This window comes from Ochotona princeps, chromosome 24 (assembly GCF_030435755.1).
Source record: "Ochotona princeps isolate mOchPri1 chromosome 24, mOchPri1.hap1, whole genome shotgun sequence".
NCBI lineage: Eukaryota > Metazoa > Chordata > Mammalia > Lagomorpha > Ochotonidae > Ochotona > Ochotona princeps.
In genome coordinates, this window is record NC_080855.1 from 4,822,415 (window position 1) to 4,839,499 (window position 17,085).

The 17,085-nt window shown below is 57.0% G+C and overlaps 1 protein-coding gene across 5 annotated transcripts in view; it reads left to right on the top strand.

The window, feature by feature from the left end:
* The first annotated feature begins 1,315 nt into the window (after positions 1 to 1,315).
* Positions 1,316 to 17,085, top strand: part of TNRC18 (trinucleotide repeat containing 18) — a 78,410-nt gene continuing 62,640 nt past the window's right edge. For 3 of the 5 annotated variants that reach the window (XM_058680641.1, XM_058680640.1, XM_058680642.1), the window contains exon 1: positions 2,039 to 2,517. In XM_058680641.1, the coding sequence (XP_058536624.1) occupies positions 2,331 to 2,517 (187 nt within the window). In that variant the 5' untranslated portion in view covers positions 2,039 to 2,330. Of the gene's footprint in view, positions 1,332 to 2,038; positions 2,518 to 17,085 lie in introns of those variants that run through there. The other 2 variants (XM_058680639.1, XM_058680644.1) reach the window with 2 other exon arrangements.

Here is a 17,085-nt window from a genome sequence, read left to right on the forward strand (position 1 = left end):
GAAAGCTGGCTTTTCCGGGGGCTGCGGGAGCCGGGCCGCGGGAGGGCGGAGGAGTTGGCGCGCCGAGCGCTCGGCCCGGGGAGCGGTTTTCTACCAAAAAAAGGAAAGGCGGGCAAAAAGTGTGAGGCGGCTGCGGGTGGCGGAGGGGAGCGGCCGCGGGATGGCGGGCAGCACGGGCGCCTAGCCGCGCCGGGAATCGGGGGCCGCCGCCGCCGGAGTCGCTGGAGCCGGAGCCTGCAGCCGGGAGCCCTGCCGCGCCAGGTACGCCGCGGGTCCGCCCCCCGTCCGTCCCCGGTGCCCGGCCGGGCGCCACGGGCTCCAAACTTCTCCAGCCGCCCGCCCGGGGTGCACGCCCGGGGTCCCTCGCAGCCGCCCCCGCTCCCGGGGACAGTCCTGGGGCGGGGGTGCCCGAGGCCGGCGGGGAGGGGGCGCCCCCGGGACGGGTGGCTGGGGGCGGGCCCTGCGCCCCGGGGCGCCCACCCGAGCCCCCAGCCCCGCTGCAGCCCGCCCAGCCGGCGGAGGGGCGTCGGTTCCTCCCTTCTCGCTTCCCTGCAGGCGGCGCGGGAATCGTGGCCGCCGAGACGTTTCGATTATAGGCTGTTTTTAATTAAAAGCCGGAATTCAGCCATTTTAACTTGCATTTCAGAGAGAGGTGGGGGGAGAAAAGTAAGGAGAGAGCAAACGGAGCCCGCAGGTGGCCGAGCCAGCTCCCTCGCCAGTGCCAGGGTGTCACGGGGGGCTCTCACTCCGACTGCCCCGAAACGGGGTGCCCGAGCGGGCTCAGAGGCGCCGGCTTCTAAGAGAAAGCTGCTCCCCAAGACCATTTTTATATATACATATATATAAATCACGGGGAGCTCTTCGCCTGCCTAAGACAGTCTCCTCGGATGTGGCGATCTTAGATTTTTTCCAAAGTAAACGCGGATCTGGTAATCAGAGCCTGAGGATGGGAGAGTGCGGGAGGGAGGGAGGAAGGGCAGGGCAGGAAGGGGTGTTTGTTACTCAAACCGGGGTGCAGCGGGGTCCCTGGCGCGAAGGCGGAGGGCGCGGGGCTCCGCGGCTGGGGGCTGGGAGGCTGGGGTGCCCAGCAGAGCGCAGGTCGGCAGCGGCCAGGGCCCTCCCGGACTCCGTCGGAGCTGCGTGCTGCAGGGCGCTCGGGGGGCCAAGCGGAGGGTGGGTTCGAGACCCCCCCACACACACTCTGCCTCCCTCACGGGGATGGGCGAGCGACACATCTCTTAAACAAACATCTTTAAACTGGAACTACTGGCGGATTTGCCCAGCGTTGGTGGGGGGCGGGAGGCGCCCCTTCGCCAGCCTGCGCTGCCCAGGTTTTTTTTTTTTTGTAGGATTTTTTTGGGGGTGGAATTTGGGGGAGAGGAGGCAGAAAACTAGGGTAGCATAGAAATTCCCCAAGCTCTCCACCCCACACCTGCCACGTCCTCGATCGGCCGGATTCCCGGGGCCAGGGAGCTGGAAAATGAAACCAAAGCATGGTCCGAAGGGGTCTGTCCAGTCCCCGGAGAGAGTGCCACGTCTGGGGTCTTGGGACAGCGCGAGGGGGGCGAAGGCCCCTTTAAAAAAATAAGAAGGGGGGGGACGCTATAAGTCCTTTTTGACTCTCCTCCCCAACCCGGTTTTAAAACAACAAATGCGGCCAAATACTCTTTTGGCGACGCAGGGGAATCAAGCCCAGAAAGAGAAGCAAAGGGCTCAAACAGGTTAAATATTAAACTTTTCCGAGCAGATAGTGGCACGAGGCTGAGGGAGACCTCTGGGGTGACTCGGAAGGCTTCCCAGCCCCGGTAGCATGTGACGCGCGCCCTGGCGAGGTCCGCGCCGACCCGGGCCGGGCGCGGCCCGAGGAGCCTTCCCGGCGGGTCCAGTCACCGCGCCGAGCCGGCCGGCGCGCTGCAGCCGCCGGAGCCAGGAGCATGGAGCTGGGCTCGCGATCTGCTTGGCGGACGTTAGCTGGGCAGAACCCGGAGGACGACGCGACTTTCTGAAACTTGTTCATTATTTTTTTCCTTCCTCCCCCCTCCTTTTTTTTTTTTTCCTCTGTGTCTTCCGCGGCTCGCTTCTTTCTGCCCGCCAAGACCCTGTGTGCGACGCCTCGCACAGCTCGCCTGGCCGCCCGGAGGGGCCCCGCCGCTACCGGCCGCTGGTGCGCCCCGGGCCGCGGGCCCGCCGCGAGCGCAAGCCCCGCTGGCCGCCGCCATGCACGCCGCCGCGGAGCCTTCGCCGCCCGAGGACCTTGGGACTACGTCGAGGCCGAACTTTTAGGTCCCGCTGAGCCAGGTGGGGGGCTGGCCGCGGCACTCCCGCGGAGGATGGATGGCCGAGACTTCGGGCCCCAGCGGTCCGTGCACGGCCCCCCGCCGCCGCTGCTGTCCGGCTTGGCCATGGATACCCACCGCGTGGGCGCCGCCACGGCCGGACGCCTGCCAGCCTCGGGCTTGCCGGGGCCACTGCCGCCCGGGAAGTACATGGCCGGCCTCAACCTTCATCCGCACCCGGGTAAGTGTGCCCCGCTCTGCGCCGCGCCGCCTCGCCCTAGTCTTCCCGGGTTCCAGAGAAGGGAGCCCCGGAAAGCTTCCTCGGCCGGCTCCCGGCGCTGTAGACAGCCTCAGTTCCGGGACACGGAAATCCCTGAGTCCCGAGGCACGGAGGGCCCAACCCTCCGGGAGCGCGAGCGCCCGCGGACCTCGGAGCCGCCAGAGCCGGGTCTGATCCCTTCCCAGCCCCCGCGGCATGCACGTGGGAGAACTTGGGCTGGAGTTTTCAGAAATCCGGAAGAAAAAGACATCAAAGCAAGTCCCCGTACTCCGCGAGACGTGCGTTCCCGTGCTCGAGATCTTTTCTGGCGAAAGCCCTCCCCGCTGCGCGCGGTCCCCAGGGTCTGCTCCCAGCGCCGCCACTTGCGGCGAGCCGGTTTGCAAGTCCCCCGTGCTGGGGGTACGGAAAGACCGCGGCTTTAGTCCTGGGTCCTTGTCTCCGGCGGGTGGGCGGGCAGCGGGCCCCGGGAGCAGCCTTCTCCCCCGGGAGCTCGCACTTCTGTAGTTGGTCCGCAACCCCGACCCGGGACCCCTAGTTCCCCGGGTCAAGACGATGCGCCCGCAGCCTGGCTGCGGCCGCCACCCGGAGCTTGGGCAGCGTAGCGGACCGGGTGCAGGCGGCGGCGGGGAAGCCCTGGGTCTGGCCTCGAATCGCGGGAGGAGGTGGCCGAGGAGGCCGGCGGCAGTCTGCGCCATTTCCCCAGAGGGGCTACCGGGGCGCGGCGGCCGACACGCTGCCTCGGTCGGTCCTTGCCGCCGCTGCCGCCCGGGTGGGAAGGCAGTCGAGGGGGCCTGCAACTCTCCCCGGCGGCCACCTCAGTACTCCTCTCTTGGCTTCTGCTTTTATTAAGAAACAGCAGAAAAAAAAAACCCTCCTCTTCCCCAGACTGTAGTTCGGGACTCGTGCGGTCTCCTGGCGCGCCCCCGATGCAGCCTTGTCCTTGGGGGTCTTAGAGGAGATGTCCCTGGCCTTCCCCGGCGCCCTCGCCCGCTCAGCTTCTCTGATTTCTGTGCGGCAACTTTTCAGGAACCGGAGTGCCGGGGGCTCGGCGGGACAAAGGGCCTTTGTGCGGCGCCGGGCGGGGGCGGGGCGCGGGGGGCCTGCGCGCCGAGAGCCCCGTCGGCCCGGGCGGGGGGCCGCATTCTCCCCGGGGGCTACGGCGAGGGCCCAGGGTCTTCTCCCGAACTGTGCCCTGGGACCGAGGCAGGGGAGCTGGAGAACCTCTCGCGCAGAAGGATTTGGGGGGCAGCTCTAGAGTAGAGATGCTACCTGGGCCTCCCTTATTTCGCTGTCAGCGAGGCAGCGGAGGCTGTGCGTGTGTGGTGAGCGTGCGGTTGCAGGTGTGCGTGTGGTCGCAGAAGCGCGTGTGCGCGTTTTGAGCTGTGCAGGTCCCTCGGTTCGGCCCGGGGTAGTGACGCGGCTCCGTGGTCTCAGACTTTTTTTTCTGCGGGACGGCGTCTCCCAGGGTGTACTGCCTACCCCTCCTCCCCCGGAGCTGGCCAGGGCCAGAGGCAGGCAGTGTTGCCGAATGAGAAGCGATGGGAAGAGCGCTGTGCGGTGTCCACCGTGCCAGGGCCGCAGCCTGACCTCATTTGGTGGATCCCGGGGCCAAGCGAGGAGTGTCCGGCCAGAGGCGGACGGGTGGAGTGTGGTCTCCGTGCCTCTGGAGCTCGGAGCTGCCTGCCTGCAGCTCCTGCAGGAAATGGCGGGAAGGCCAGCGCTGCCCCTTGCTCCCCGCCAACCCCATCGCCAGTGGCCTCTGTGGGGGAGCGCTGGGACCCTAGGCCAACGCCCAGATCCCAGCGCCAGATAATCCCATCCAGCTGGAAGGTGGGCACTTGTGCCCCGTTTGCTCCTGGGGCGGTGCCAGAGTAGAGGTTTCTCAACCCAGTTTGTGGGGTACAGGGCCAGCTTTTCTCCTCTAACATACCCTCACCACCACCACCCCCATCCTTCTTGGCTGTCTGCTCCTTGGGTCTTGCCAGCCTTATCAGCCCCATCTTTATTTGTTTATTTTTGTGCTGGAAGGCCTGGAGAGGCTGTGGGTTTGCCCCGGTCACACAGCCAGGGAGGGAGGGAGAGCGGGTCAAGCGCTTGCCCCCACGCGGGAGGACCTGGCGGTCCTGTGGGGCTTAGAGGGCGCCTTTGCGTGGTGCTCTCCTTGGAGCAGGGTGAGCGTGGGGCTGCAGGCAGATGCTATCTGCCTTGGGAAGCCCCGGCCATCCACTTTGGCCGCTTCCTCAGCAGGAGAGGAGGTGACAGCAGTGAGGAAGGGGCCTGGCCTAAGGTAGACTGGCCTTCACTTCTGTAACCTTGAGACCTGGGAGGCCTCTGTGGGCGCCCCAGTTTGGAGGCCTGCACACAATCGCTGAGCGATTAGCTGCAGCATTCCGTATCTTAGGGATTCTTTCTGCTCCCACTGGCCCCAGGCTCAATGAGGGGTGGGGCACAGGCCAGCGGACAATAGGGGGCATGGGCCTTCTCCTTGGCTCTTCAGGTCCCTCTTTGGAATCTGGCCGGTTGGCCTCCTGGGATTAATTTAGCAGGAGCAGTCAGCCCTGCTGCTGGTGGGATCCAGGAGATAAGGGTGTGCAGCTGGAGATGCCTGGGGAAGGTTCTGGAATCTTGCTTGAACCATCCACCTCTCCCCTGTCCCCCTCCTCAAGCAGGCTGTTCTTCAGCTTCCAGTGTTCAGTCTCGGTGCCTTTTTTTTTTTTCTTTCCTCACTTGTTCATTTACTCAGCAAATAATTTCCTAGTGCTTCCCGCGTGCCAGGCGCTGCACCCGTCCTGGGAATGCTGCAGCGAGAACCAAACAGATGAGGCTTGGCCTCCTTGGAGTTCCCTGCTGGCGTGGGACCCTGCAGCAGACGCACGGGGCGGCAAAGGAAATGGCTGTGTCTAGAGAGACACAAGGCCACGCAGAAAATGAAATGCCAGGGTCTGGTCTGGCCGGCAGAGTGGCAAGGGCAGGGTCCCAGGAGCTGGGCCTGAGGGATGCAGGCGTGCATGTGCTTGTGTGTGTGTGTGTGTGTGTGTTACAGAGACACACAGAGGCAAACCGGAGTGTGATGAGGGGCCAGGCAGTGCAGCTGCAGGAGACGCCTCAGGGAAGGTGTATCCCACCCCGCTGCTCTCTGTGGAACTCCTTCCTGGAATTTAAAACTAGTAGAGGGTGGGGAACGCTGGGAGCAACTGGAAGCAACCGAACTCACCCACCAAGGCTCTATTTTTCTTTTTGTCCCCCCCCCACCCGCTGGTCTGGATTCTAAGGAAGAAAAAATAAAGTCTTGGCCTGCAAGACAAAAGAGGTCCCCAAGCTGTTCCCAATGCAAAGTCTGGGAAGGAGCCCTGATTGGATCTGGGTCGGAGAGGAAACCGCTCAGGGAATCCGTGCTGGTGGTCGGGACAGATGGTGAAACTAGAATGGGACTGGAGATGAGATGATAGGATCAGATCGAGATCGCGTTTCTGGAGGTTGCCGGACAGCTAGACTGGTTATGTAAGAGAATGTCCTCATTCCTAGGAAGTGAGAACAAGGAAGCGCTGTAGGAGCGGGGTGGGGGGGATGTGCACAGCCCAGAAGGAAAAGGCAGGGAAAGTGTGTGTGTGTGTGTGTGTGTGAGAGAGAGAGAGAGAGAGAGAGAGGGGGGTGGGGGAAGTGACATCAAAGAGCAGGGAAGCATGCAGGTCACACAGGTGATGTGGCCGCTGCTGAAGGTCACCGGGCAGTTCACTCTGCTGCTCAAACTTTCGCTGATTGGCATGATTTCAAAGGAAGCATTCGAAAGCTGTTCAGCAGGGGGTGCTGGCAGGTGAGCCGGCTGTGCCAGGAGGCAGGTGGGGCAGGCCCGGGTCTGGGCGCCTAGGGAAGGGACGTGGTCGGCAGCAGGCTGGACAGCCCGGGGAAGAATGGGGAAGTGCAGGCTTGGGGAGGGGTGGGGATGACATTCTTGTTTTGGCTCCTGGTTCTTGGCCTGCACCAGTCCCTCCGGGTCTGAAACCGAAACAGGCGTCCTGGCCCCGCCTTTTTTTTTTTTTTTTAAAGGATTTATTTACTTGAAAGACAGAATGACAGAGATCCCTAAATGGCCAGTGGCCACAGCAGCCTGGCCTGAGCCGTCCTCAGTGGTGGCAGGGGCCCCAATCCTTTTCTGCTGCGCTTTCAGGTGTATTCACAGGGAGCTGAATTGGAAGCAGAGCCCGGGAGAACCGGTGCTCCAGTATGGGTTGCATATATTGTGCCTCAATGCCTGTCCCCCAGGCCAACTTGTTTTTGGAGGGGAGTGAAGCTTTGGAGTGGACCAGCCAGAGCTGCTTTCCAGACAGGCCTTGGACCTCCCCCGGGCCTGCTGGCTGCTGGTCATTCAGCACTACGGTCCTTAAGCACACTTGGGGCTCAGGTGTGGTTCTTTGTCGACAAACCTCAATTTTTTCCTCTCTAAAGTGGGTCCATTCATAGTATGGAGTTCATTCAGTGGTAAAGAGGCTTGACCGAGTGAGCTGAGGCATAGCCCAAGAAATGGCCAAGATGACAGCGAGCGTTGGCTGTGCATGGAGTCCCCTGGCTCAGCCAGGCCTCGCCTGAGCCTTGAGCGCTGAGTCCTGTGGGGGTCGCAGGCCTTCTGGACCTCCAGCCTGAACTTGACTTTGCCTCTTTGTGTTTTTGTACCAGGGATGATAACAGGCTTCCATCTTGTGTGAAAGTGCAGTTCATGGAGTTTTTACAAAATGAACATGCTCCCTCTAGCCAGGTGCCGGCTCAAGCCTAGAGCCATTCTGCCCTACAGTAGCATTTGTGTTGCTGTTACTGTGTGTGTGTGTGTGTGTGTGTGTGTGTGTGTGTGTGTGAAGTTCATCCTTTCCTGCTTCTGGCGGGTTTCACTCAGCACCGCTGTCCAGATCTGTATTGTGGAATGCGGCAGGGATCTGCGTTTTTTCACTGTAATGTAGGATTCCACCCCGTGATCTCTGCAGGATTTACCTGTTTCTCTTCTGCTGGGCATTTAGATTACTTCCAGCATTTGCCACAAGTTTACACTTCTTTGGATTTGTATGGAGGAGAGTAGAATTGAAGGAACACAGCCTGCCTAAGTTAAATTTCAGTCGCTTCAAGTTTTCCAATGGCCATGCCATTTAGAATTCTTGTGGCTCCATGTCTGCCAATGTGTGATGTCAGTGTCTTTAAATTAACCGTTCTGGGCCGGGCATTGTGGTATGGCCAGTGAAGCCGCTGCTTGCAGAGCCTGCTTCCCACATCCGTGTCTGCTTGGAGTCCTGGAGAGTCCACTATGGTTCCAGCCCCATGCTAATGTGTTTGGGAGGCAGCACATGATGGCTCCATTGGTTAGGTTCTTGCCACCCACAGGGCAAGACCCAGAGTTCCTGGCTGCTGGCTTGAGCCAGCACAGTCCTGCTCTTAGACTTCAGAGGAGTATGCCAGGGGATGCAGGATCTTTTCTCGCCTTTTCTTTCATCCCTGCCTTTCAAATATAAAAACCTTGAATCTTTTTACACATTGTGGAGAGCATGTATTGAGTTGTGCACAATTTTTTAAACAAATTATTCATGGCTATTTTACATACAGTAAAACGTGCCAATTGAAAATGTAGTGTTCTATTTTGTACTTACTATAGATTTTACAGTCAGACTGACATGTTAAAAAGTCAAAGGGTGGCTGGAGGGTCATACAGAAACCAGCAAGCCCCTCACTCTCCCAGTTCCTCAGTCCACTTTTCAGTGAAGGACGGCCCAAAGCCTTGGGACCTGCACCAGGGTGGGAGACCCAAAAGAAGCTCCTGGTTTAGGATTAGCTCAGCTCTGGCTGTTGTGGAAGTGAACCAGTCCTTTGAAGATCTTTCTCTCTGTGTGTCCTCCTCTCTGTTCATCTGCCTTTCCAGTAAAAATAAATAAATAAAAAAAAAATAGAACCACTGCGTGTATGTGGCCCATAACAAACACTTAGTAATTATATTGCCATGCTACCCCATCCCATCTCCTGACTCCCTCAAGTTCCTGATATATGAGAAGTACAATTTTGTTAGTTTTTCTTTTTATGGCCTTGTAACTATTGTTCATATTTGAGCCAAGTGGGAGAATGGAATTCCTTTCTTTGTTTCCTGGAGTTGTTCATTCCCTTGGTTTTCCTTCACCGAGCTGTCTTGGAATCTCTGTTTGCTGATTTCCTGGTTCATTGCTTGCCTGGACCTTTTGGTTGAATGACCCACAGTTTTCTTTTTCCTGGAAATTTCCTGCTTGGGATATCCTGTCTGCTCTGCCCTCCGCATCATCCCTCTAGCCCCCTCTCTTTCTTTGGGGCTCACAGGCTTTCTTTGCACATCCTGCCGTGGTCTTCGACGTGAGGGTTCCTGGATGGCCCGTTTTTGGAAACCTGAAATGCCTGAAAAATGCCTTCCTTCTATACTGACTCTTGAGTGACTTTGGAAACAATGTTGCCTCAGGGTTTTGCGAGGAACTACAGCACCACCTGTCAGATTCCAATGTTACTTTTGAGGAATAGGATGCCATTTTGATGGGTAAGCCAGTTTTGTTGTTGTTTTCTTTTTCCAAATGCTTAAACTGTTTTGGAACCATGTAATTGTTAAGCACACCACTCACTCCATTACTGCTAGCTGTGGGCCTCGGGTGTCTTACTTAAGGCTTTCTCTGTTGTTTTATCTTATTTTATTTTATGAAATGAGGAGTGGTGCCTGCCTCCTAAGGCTGGGTCAGGACTGGATGGTTTTTTTCTTTTCTCTCAGCTAAAAGACTTAGCAAAGTCATCAATGTCAAAGGACTGGATGGTTTATGCACACGCATGTCTGGCACCCAGCAAACCTCACAGCTGTTATTGTTGCAGAATTCCATGTGGAGGTGCCTTGCTGTGGGAGCTCCTGGGGTGCTCCAGGGTTCATAGCACTGGGGAGACTTTTTAAAAGTTGCTTTTACTGGACCCAGCACCATGGTCTAGGGGCTAAAGTCCTTGCCTTGAAGGTGCCGGGATCCCATATGGGTGCTGGTTCTAATCCCAGCAACCCTGCTCCCCATTCAGCTCCCTGCTTGTGGCCTGGGAAAGCAGTCGAGGACGGCCCAAAGCTTTGGAACCCTGCACCCGTATGGGAGACCCGGAAGAGGTTCCTGGTTCCCGGCTTCGGATCGGCGCGCACCGGCCCGTTGTGGCTCACTTGGGGAGTGAATCATCCAACGGAAGATCTTCCTCTCTGTCTCTCCTCTCTGTATATCTGCCTTTCCAATAAAAATAAATAAATCTTTTAAAAAATTCACTAGTAAACGTAACTTTTTCTTTAAAGAGTTATTTTATTGCAAAATCAGATATACAGAGAGGAGGAGAGACAGAGTGGAAGATCTTCCATCCGATGATTCACTCCCCAAGCAGCCATAATGGATGCAGCTGAGCCAATCCGAAACCAGGAGCCAGGAACCTCTTCCGGGTCTCCCATACGGGTGCAGGGTCCCAAAGCTTTGGGCCGTCCTTGACTGCTATCCCAGGCCACAAGCAGGGAGCTGGATGGGAAGTGGAGCTGCCGGGATTAGAACCAGCACCCATATGGGATCCTGGCACAGTCAAGGCGAGGACTTTAGCCACTAGGCCACGCTGCCGGGCCCTTTCCCCTGTTTTTGAGGAAATGTTCTTAAGGGTATCTTGAAACAGTTCCATTTGGGTTTTTAATGTGACGTTCATGATTTTTTCCAGTTTTTTTTTTAAGGATTCATTTATTTTTATTGCTAAGTCAGATATACAGAGAGAAGGAGATGATTCACTCCCCAGTGAAGCTGGCCGACCTCGACCGCTTTCCCAGGCCACAAGCAGGGAGCTGGATTAGAACCGGCACCCATATGGGATCCCAGCACTTTCTTTTTTTTTTTTTCTTTTTTTTTTTATTCATTTCTTCATTAATTACATTGTATTACATGACACAATTTCATAGGCACTGGGATTCTCCCCCCTTCACCCCAAACCCTTCCCCCATGGTGAATTCCTTCACCTGATGCATAACCACAGCTCAGGTTCCGTTGGGATTCCCTAATTACAAGCTCACACCATACAGAGTCCAGCATCCCACTGTCCAGTCAAGTTCAACAGCCTCCTAGGCTCAGGTTTGAAGGCAGAGCCAGCAGAGCGTCACCTCCATCAATTAGAAGCTCCAACATTTCATTAGCAACAGTCCAGGTACGATGAGGCTGGTGCAGAGTCCACTGATTGACATAGTCCATCTTAGAGTCTCCCCTTGTCCAGTGTTTCGCTGCAAACATATAGCTGAGGTGGTTGATTGATCTACTCCATCTTCTATCTTTTCTTGGTTAATGTTCTGATTCCTCCATTTTGTTCAGGGGAATCCCCAAAGAAACTTTGAGGTGTTCCCAGTCCAGGCTCCTACATGCACTACTAGTAAGCACAGTACCCGCTACAGTCCATCACTCTGATCAGCTGGTGGTTGTAACCCCTGGGTTGGTTCTATTCTGAGCCCCGACCTCCATTGGAACCAATGAGTATTGCAACTGTCCCCGGCTCTGCCCATCACACACTCGTCCCTCACCTAAACCAGTGGGAGGTGTGCTGGTTGGGTGCTGCATTCCCTATTGGCACAGGCCATTTCACCTTGGCATTTGGTATTTTGTACTGTTTTTATCGCAACCAAACCTGGCCAGGCCCCCACACAGTTCCAGCACTCGGATTTGCCAGTGGATGACGTGAACTGACTCAGCCTGGTCTGCCCCCAACCCGAGCCAAATGTATGCCAGTGGGTCACTTTCCAAAGCCTCTTCGGGATCCCAGCACTTTCAAGGAAAGGACGTTAGCCACTAGGCCACCGTGCAGGGCCCCCTTTAGGGAGTTCTTAAGCTCAGGGTTCATTTTTCTGTTTAGCAGTATCTCTTTCCTGCTTTGCTGATACACGCGTTCACGGACACCGTGGAGGACATCAACTGTGGTCCCCCCCAATCCCGAGTTTGCTTTCTCTAGGCACTGTTTCCAGGAGCTCCAGGTGCCCCCCTCTGTCCCTAGGCCTTTGTCACAGGGGCGCTTGGGTCCTGCAGCTCTTGGACCAGGACCCCCAGCCTCCGCCGGCGGGCTCCGGTCCCTGGAGGCTTTTGGGGGGCGGCTCCCGAATCTGTTATAGATGGACACTCCCCCACCCCAGTCCTCAGCTTGCCCCCCTCACACCAGCAAGACAGGCCCTGAATGGCGTGGGCTCGGACCGGCGTGGAGCCGGAATGAGCCTGCGTGCACCGGGCATGGCGTGAACGGTTCTAGAAGGCCGGCAGCCCCGCACGCTTTCGACTGCGTTTTCCTCAGGCTCGTCAGAGCGCCCTCAGTGCTTCTTGCTTTGAGCTGCTGAGGGAGTTTCCAGTTTGTCTTCTTTCCTTGGGGAGCCGGCTTCGTGAGGCATCCGGGGCGGCCCCGTCGGGCGGGCGCGCTTCCCTCGCCCTGTCGTGGCGGTGCCCGCTCGCCATCCTCCGCCATCCGCCATCCTCGCCCCCCGCCGGGGGAAATCGTCTTGGCCCCGGGATGTCTGCGGAGTGGACAGTATTTGCATTTAGGAGGTGGGGCGGGGAGGGCGGCTGAGGCTCCCTCGACGTGAATCTGAGTATCTAGTTTGGGGGGCGTAATAGTACTGCGCGCACAGCACCCCGGGGCCAGGGAACCAGAATGTGTGAGAGGGGCAGGGCCGGTGGGTGTGAGGTTGAGCTGGGCGGGCCTTCCGGGTGGGGGTGACCTGGAGGTGACCGTGGGGTCCGCAGACGGGTCTGGGGACGGTGGCAGCGGTCCTGCAACAATGTGCAGGCTGAGCCCCCAGCAGCCTTCTGCGCCATGCCTGCAAAGCGATGTGCCCCAGCTGGCTTGCTGCGTTTGGCTTCAGTGGGAATTGGAGGTGCCTACCCGGGTCGTGGGTCGTGCCCGCCTGGAGCCAGGGCATTGTGGGGAGGGGAGAGCTTCCTGCTATTCTCCTCCCCACACCCCCTCTCATTTTACTGGCTTTGGTTTTTATAAGTTATGTCAATTGTCCGAGGTTTCCATGAGATTCCCTCAGAATGCGGTATTTCCGTGGGTGCCTGCAGACGCACCAGTGGCCTCGTGTTAAGGAAATGTTGTTTTCTTTCAAAATTAATGTGAAAGGCAGAGTTACAGGATGAGGGAGAGCGAGAGAGAGCTTTCATTTCGTTCATTCCCCCAGCTGTCTGCGGTGTTCAGGCTGGGCCAGGCAGGAGCCGGGCGCCTCTTCCCGGTCTCCCACGCAGGTGCAGGGTCCCGAGGCTTTGGGCTGTTCTGCTTCCCCAGGGCACCAGCAGGGAGCTGGATTGGAAGTGGAGCAGCTGGAACATGAACTGGCACCCATACGGGGTGTCACAGGTGGAGGAGTAGCCCGGTATGCCACTGCACTGGCCCCTGGCCCCTGGCCCCTTGAGATATGTGTGTGTGTGTGTGTGTGTGTGTGTGTGTGTGTGTGAGAAACCAGATGAACTCATTTGAATGGCCACTCATTAGCTTAAAAAGGTGAGTTTTGTGACAGAACCGTTGAGGTGCCACTTGTGCCAGGTGCTGGTTGAAGTCCTAGGGACTGTGTGTGATCCTGCTACGGGAGCTGGGATGGAAGCAGGTGACAGGGCTTAGTGCTTGGGCCACAGCCACCCACGTAGGCAGCCAGCACCCAGGCCCTGGCTCGTGCCAGCTGTTGGACATGTGCGGAGAGTGAACTCATGACTGTCACTCTGGCATTTCCAAAAAGTCAACTTAAAAAAAAAGCGCCCAACTGAGGCCATGGGGTCCCAGAGCCACTCCTGTGTGGACAGGGAGACCAGCTCCGTGTCTGACCCTGTGCTTGGTCGTTTGAGCCTGAAGGGAGTCACACCAGACGCGCTGCTTGGCACCTGGCCGCGCTGGCTCTGTGCCACAGCGGCAGCTCCCTGCTCACGGGGAGTGGTGTTCCCATGTGGCCGTGTCACTGTGAGTCTGCAGTGGCGTTTGCTCCTGACCTGTCGGGAAAAGCCCCGTTTTGCACGTGGATTTGTTTGTGCGTTGTGGGGTGTGCACCTGCGAGGGCCCAGCCAGCTCGCGGTCTGTCTCCCTGCCTTCCACCCTTCCCAGGGGCAGACTGTTCAGCGTTGGGCTGCCTGGGTTGTCCATAGTGCTGGCTGGGTGGCAGTTGAATTCACAGCCAGGGATGGTTTCAGAGCCAGTGCCTTAACAGACATTGAGGTTCGCTTTGGGCCTGCCACTTGGTATCTGGCCTTGGGCCTCTCACTGCCTGAGCAGGGTTATGTGTTTTGATGCCACTGAACCATGAGAAGGTGGAGATCTTCTAGCAGTCCCTTGCCCCCCCTTCTCCCAGTTTTTGCTCTGATGGTATTATTTTAAAGTATTCTTTCAAGATTTATTTATTTGATGGGGTCTGGCGATGTGGCCTAGCGGCGAAAGTCCTCGCCTTGAACGCGCCAGGATCCTATATGGACGCCGGTTCTAATCCCGGCAGCTCCACTTCCCATCCAGCTCCCTGCTTGTGGCCTGGGAAAGCAGTCGAGGACGGCCCAAGGCTTTGGGACCCTGCACCTGCGTGGGAGACCTAGAAGAGGTTCCCGGTTCCCGGCTTCGGATCGGCGCAGCACCGGCCGTTGCGGCTCCCTTGGGGAGTGAATCATCGGACGGAAGATTTTCCTCTCTGTCTCTCCTCCTCTCTGTATATCCGGCTTTCCAATAAAAAAAAAAAAATAAATCTTTAAAAAAAAATTTATTTATTTGAAAGGCATAGTTAACTGGCTAGCATTGTGGGATGTGCTCACTGATGTTGCTATCTGCAATGCTGGATGCCAGATGGGCACCGGCTGAGTCCCAGCTGCTCCACTTCCCATCCAGATCCCAGCTAGTGTCCTGGGAAAGCAGTAGAGGTGCTTGTGCCCCTGCACTCCCATGGGGGACTCAATGAAGTGTTCCTAAAAGATTTTTTACACATATTGGTATATACATGTATATATATGTGTGTGTATGTATCTATGTATGTGTGTGTGTGTGTAAAAAGAGAGAGAATCAATGTTTTAGTCCCCGAATAGCTGCAGCAGCAGGGCCTGAGCCGGCTGAAGCTGGGAGCCAGGAGCTCCGTCTGGGTTTCTTGCGTGATGGCAGGGCCGGAGCACTTGGGCCATCTTACATTGCTCTGTCGGGCGCATTAGCAGAGGACTGGATCAAAAGCGCAGCAGCCAGGATTCAGCTATGGGTGTCAGTGTTGCAAGGGTGGCTTGAGCTGCTGTGCCACAGCAGCCCCTGGTAGAATCATGTAGCTAGCAGAGCTGGCTGTGCCAGGCCCTGGTGTACCCACCTGCCCGTCTCGCACAGCGCCTGCTCCCCTGGCCTGCCGGCTGTGGAAGTGCTCTCCCACGAGTAGTCAGCAGCCTGGCTATGCCTTTTTTTTTTTTTTTTTTTACGATTTATTTTATTTTTATTGCAAAGTTAGATATACAGAGAAGAGGAGAGACAGAGAGGAAGATCTTCCAATGATTCACTCCCCAAGCAGCTGCAATGGCTGCAGCTGAGCCGATCCGAAACCAGGAACCAGGAACTGCCTCCGGGTCTCCCACATGGGTGCAGGGTCCCAGGGCTTTGGGCCGTCCTCGACTGCTGTCCCAGGCCACAAGCAGGGAGCTGGATGGGTAACAGGGCTGCCAGGATTAGAAACAGTGCCCATATGGGATCCCAGTGCGTTCAAGGTGAGGACTTTAGCCACTGGGACACTTTAGCTGCCAGGCCCCTGGCTCTGCCTTTTAGCCAGGGCTCCCACATGCTCAGGGTGCACTTGGTGTTCAGTGGGCAGCAGGGGTCAAGGTTCATGGTTGGGGTGCGCTTCGTGGCACAGTGGTTTAGCTGTTGTCACTTGGGACACCCACTTCTCCTGTCGGCGGCGTGCCTGGTTTGCTGGGAGGCAGCGAGGCTGGCTCAGTGTTTTGGGTCCCTCTGCCCTCCATGGGACGCAGGATGTGCCTTTTGTTGTGGTGCAGGTCTGGTTATTGTGAACCAACAGATGGACGTGGACCTGCCAGTCAGCATCTCCGTCCCCTGTGCCATGGCTTTTGTCACGTGCTTACCGCAGTGCTGACCGCGTCCCCTGCCGTGGCTGGCCCGTTAGGCTCCCTCCGCCACCTGCTGGACCACTCATTCTGACATCCTTCACACTTACTTCATCCTCAGTGTTGCCTGGGCTACTCTTAACCCTTTGTGTTTCAGTTTTTGAAAAAATATTTATGGGGCCTAGCGTGGTAGCCTAGTGGTTAAAGTCCTTGCCTTGCCCAGCCTGGGAGCCCATGTGAGCAAAGGTTCTAATGCCAGAGGCTCTGTTTCCCCTCCAGCTCCCTGCTTGTGGCCTGGGAAAGCCGTCAAGGATGGCCCAAAGCCTTAGGACCCCGCACCCGCATGGGAGCCCGGAAGAGGCTCCAGGCTTCTGGTTTTGGATTGGGTCAGTTCTGGCTGCTGTGGCCATTTGGGGAGTGAATCGGTGAATGGAAGATCTTCCTCTCTGTCTCTCCTCCTCTTTGTATATTTGCCTTTCCAATAAAAACAAATAAATCTTCAAAAAATATTTATGGGCCCAGTGTGATAGCCTAGTGGCTAAATTCTTGCCTTGCATATGCCAGGATCCGATGTGGGTGCTGGTTTGTATCCTGGCTGCTCCACTTCCCTTCCAGCTCCCTGCTTGTAAGTTGGGAAGGCAGCCAAGGATGGTGTACAGCCTTGGGACCCTGCACCTGCATGAGAGACCTGGAAGAAGCTCCTGGCTCCTGGCTTTGGATCGGCTCAGCTCTGACCGTTGCCGACATTTGGGGAGTGAACCAGCAGATGAAAAGATCTTTCTCTCTGTCTCTCTTTCTCTCTGTCTCATTATCTCTGTATATCTGCCTTTCCAATAATGAATAAAAAATTATTTTTTTGAAAGGCAAAGAGAGATGCCTTCCGTTGGCCAATTTGCTCCCTAAGTGGCCACAGTGGCCAGGGCAGGACCAGGGACTGCGTCTGGTCTCCCGTACGGCTAATTGGAGTCCAAGCACCGGGGCCATTTTCTGCTGCTTTTCCAGGTACATCGGCATGGAGCTGGATCAGAAGCAGCGTAGCTGGGTTTGAACAGTCACTTGTGGGATGCCTACATCGGCAGGCAGCAGCTTAAGCCACTGTGCCACAACAGACCCTGTGTTTTGGGATGCAATTGTGTGACTGAATTTTTTTGCCAGAACTACGTTTGAGTCCCCAGGTCAGACAGGGTGGAGACAGGGCTGTGCAGCTGTCATGGTCCAGATCAAGGGCCCCCGAGCCCTGCCCCAGACCCTGGCAGTCTCTGGCTGGAGGTACTTTGCACCTCTGGGTGCATTCAGGGAGTGGAGGCTGGCTTATTTTACTTCTTGCGTTGTCTCTGAGCTCATCCATGCTAGAGCCTCAGTACTTACTTTTCAGGGCTGAGTGGTATTCCGTCGCACCGTGTCCACCCTGGATTCATCCCTCCGCCACTGGCCATTGTGGCTGTTTCTGTGT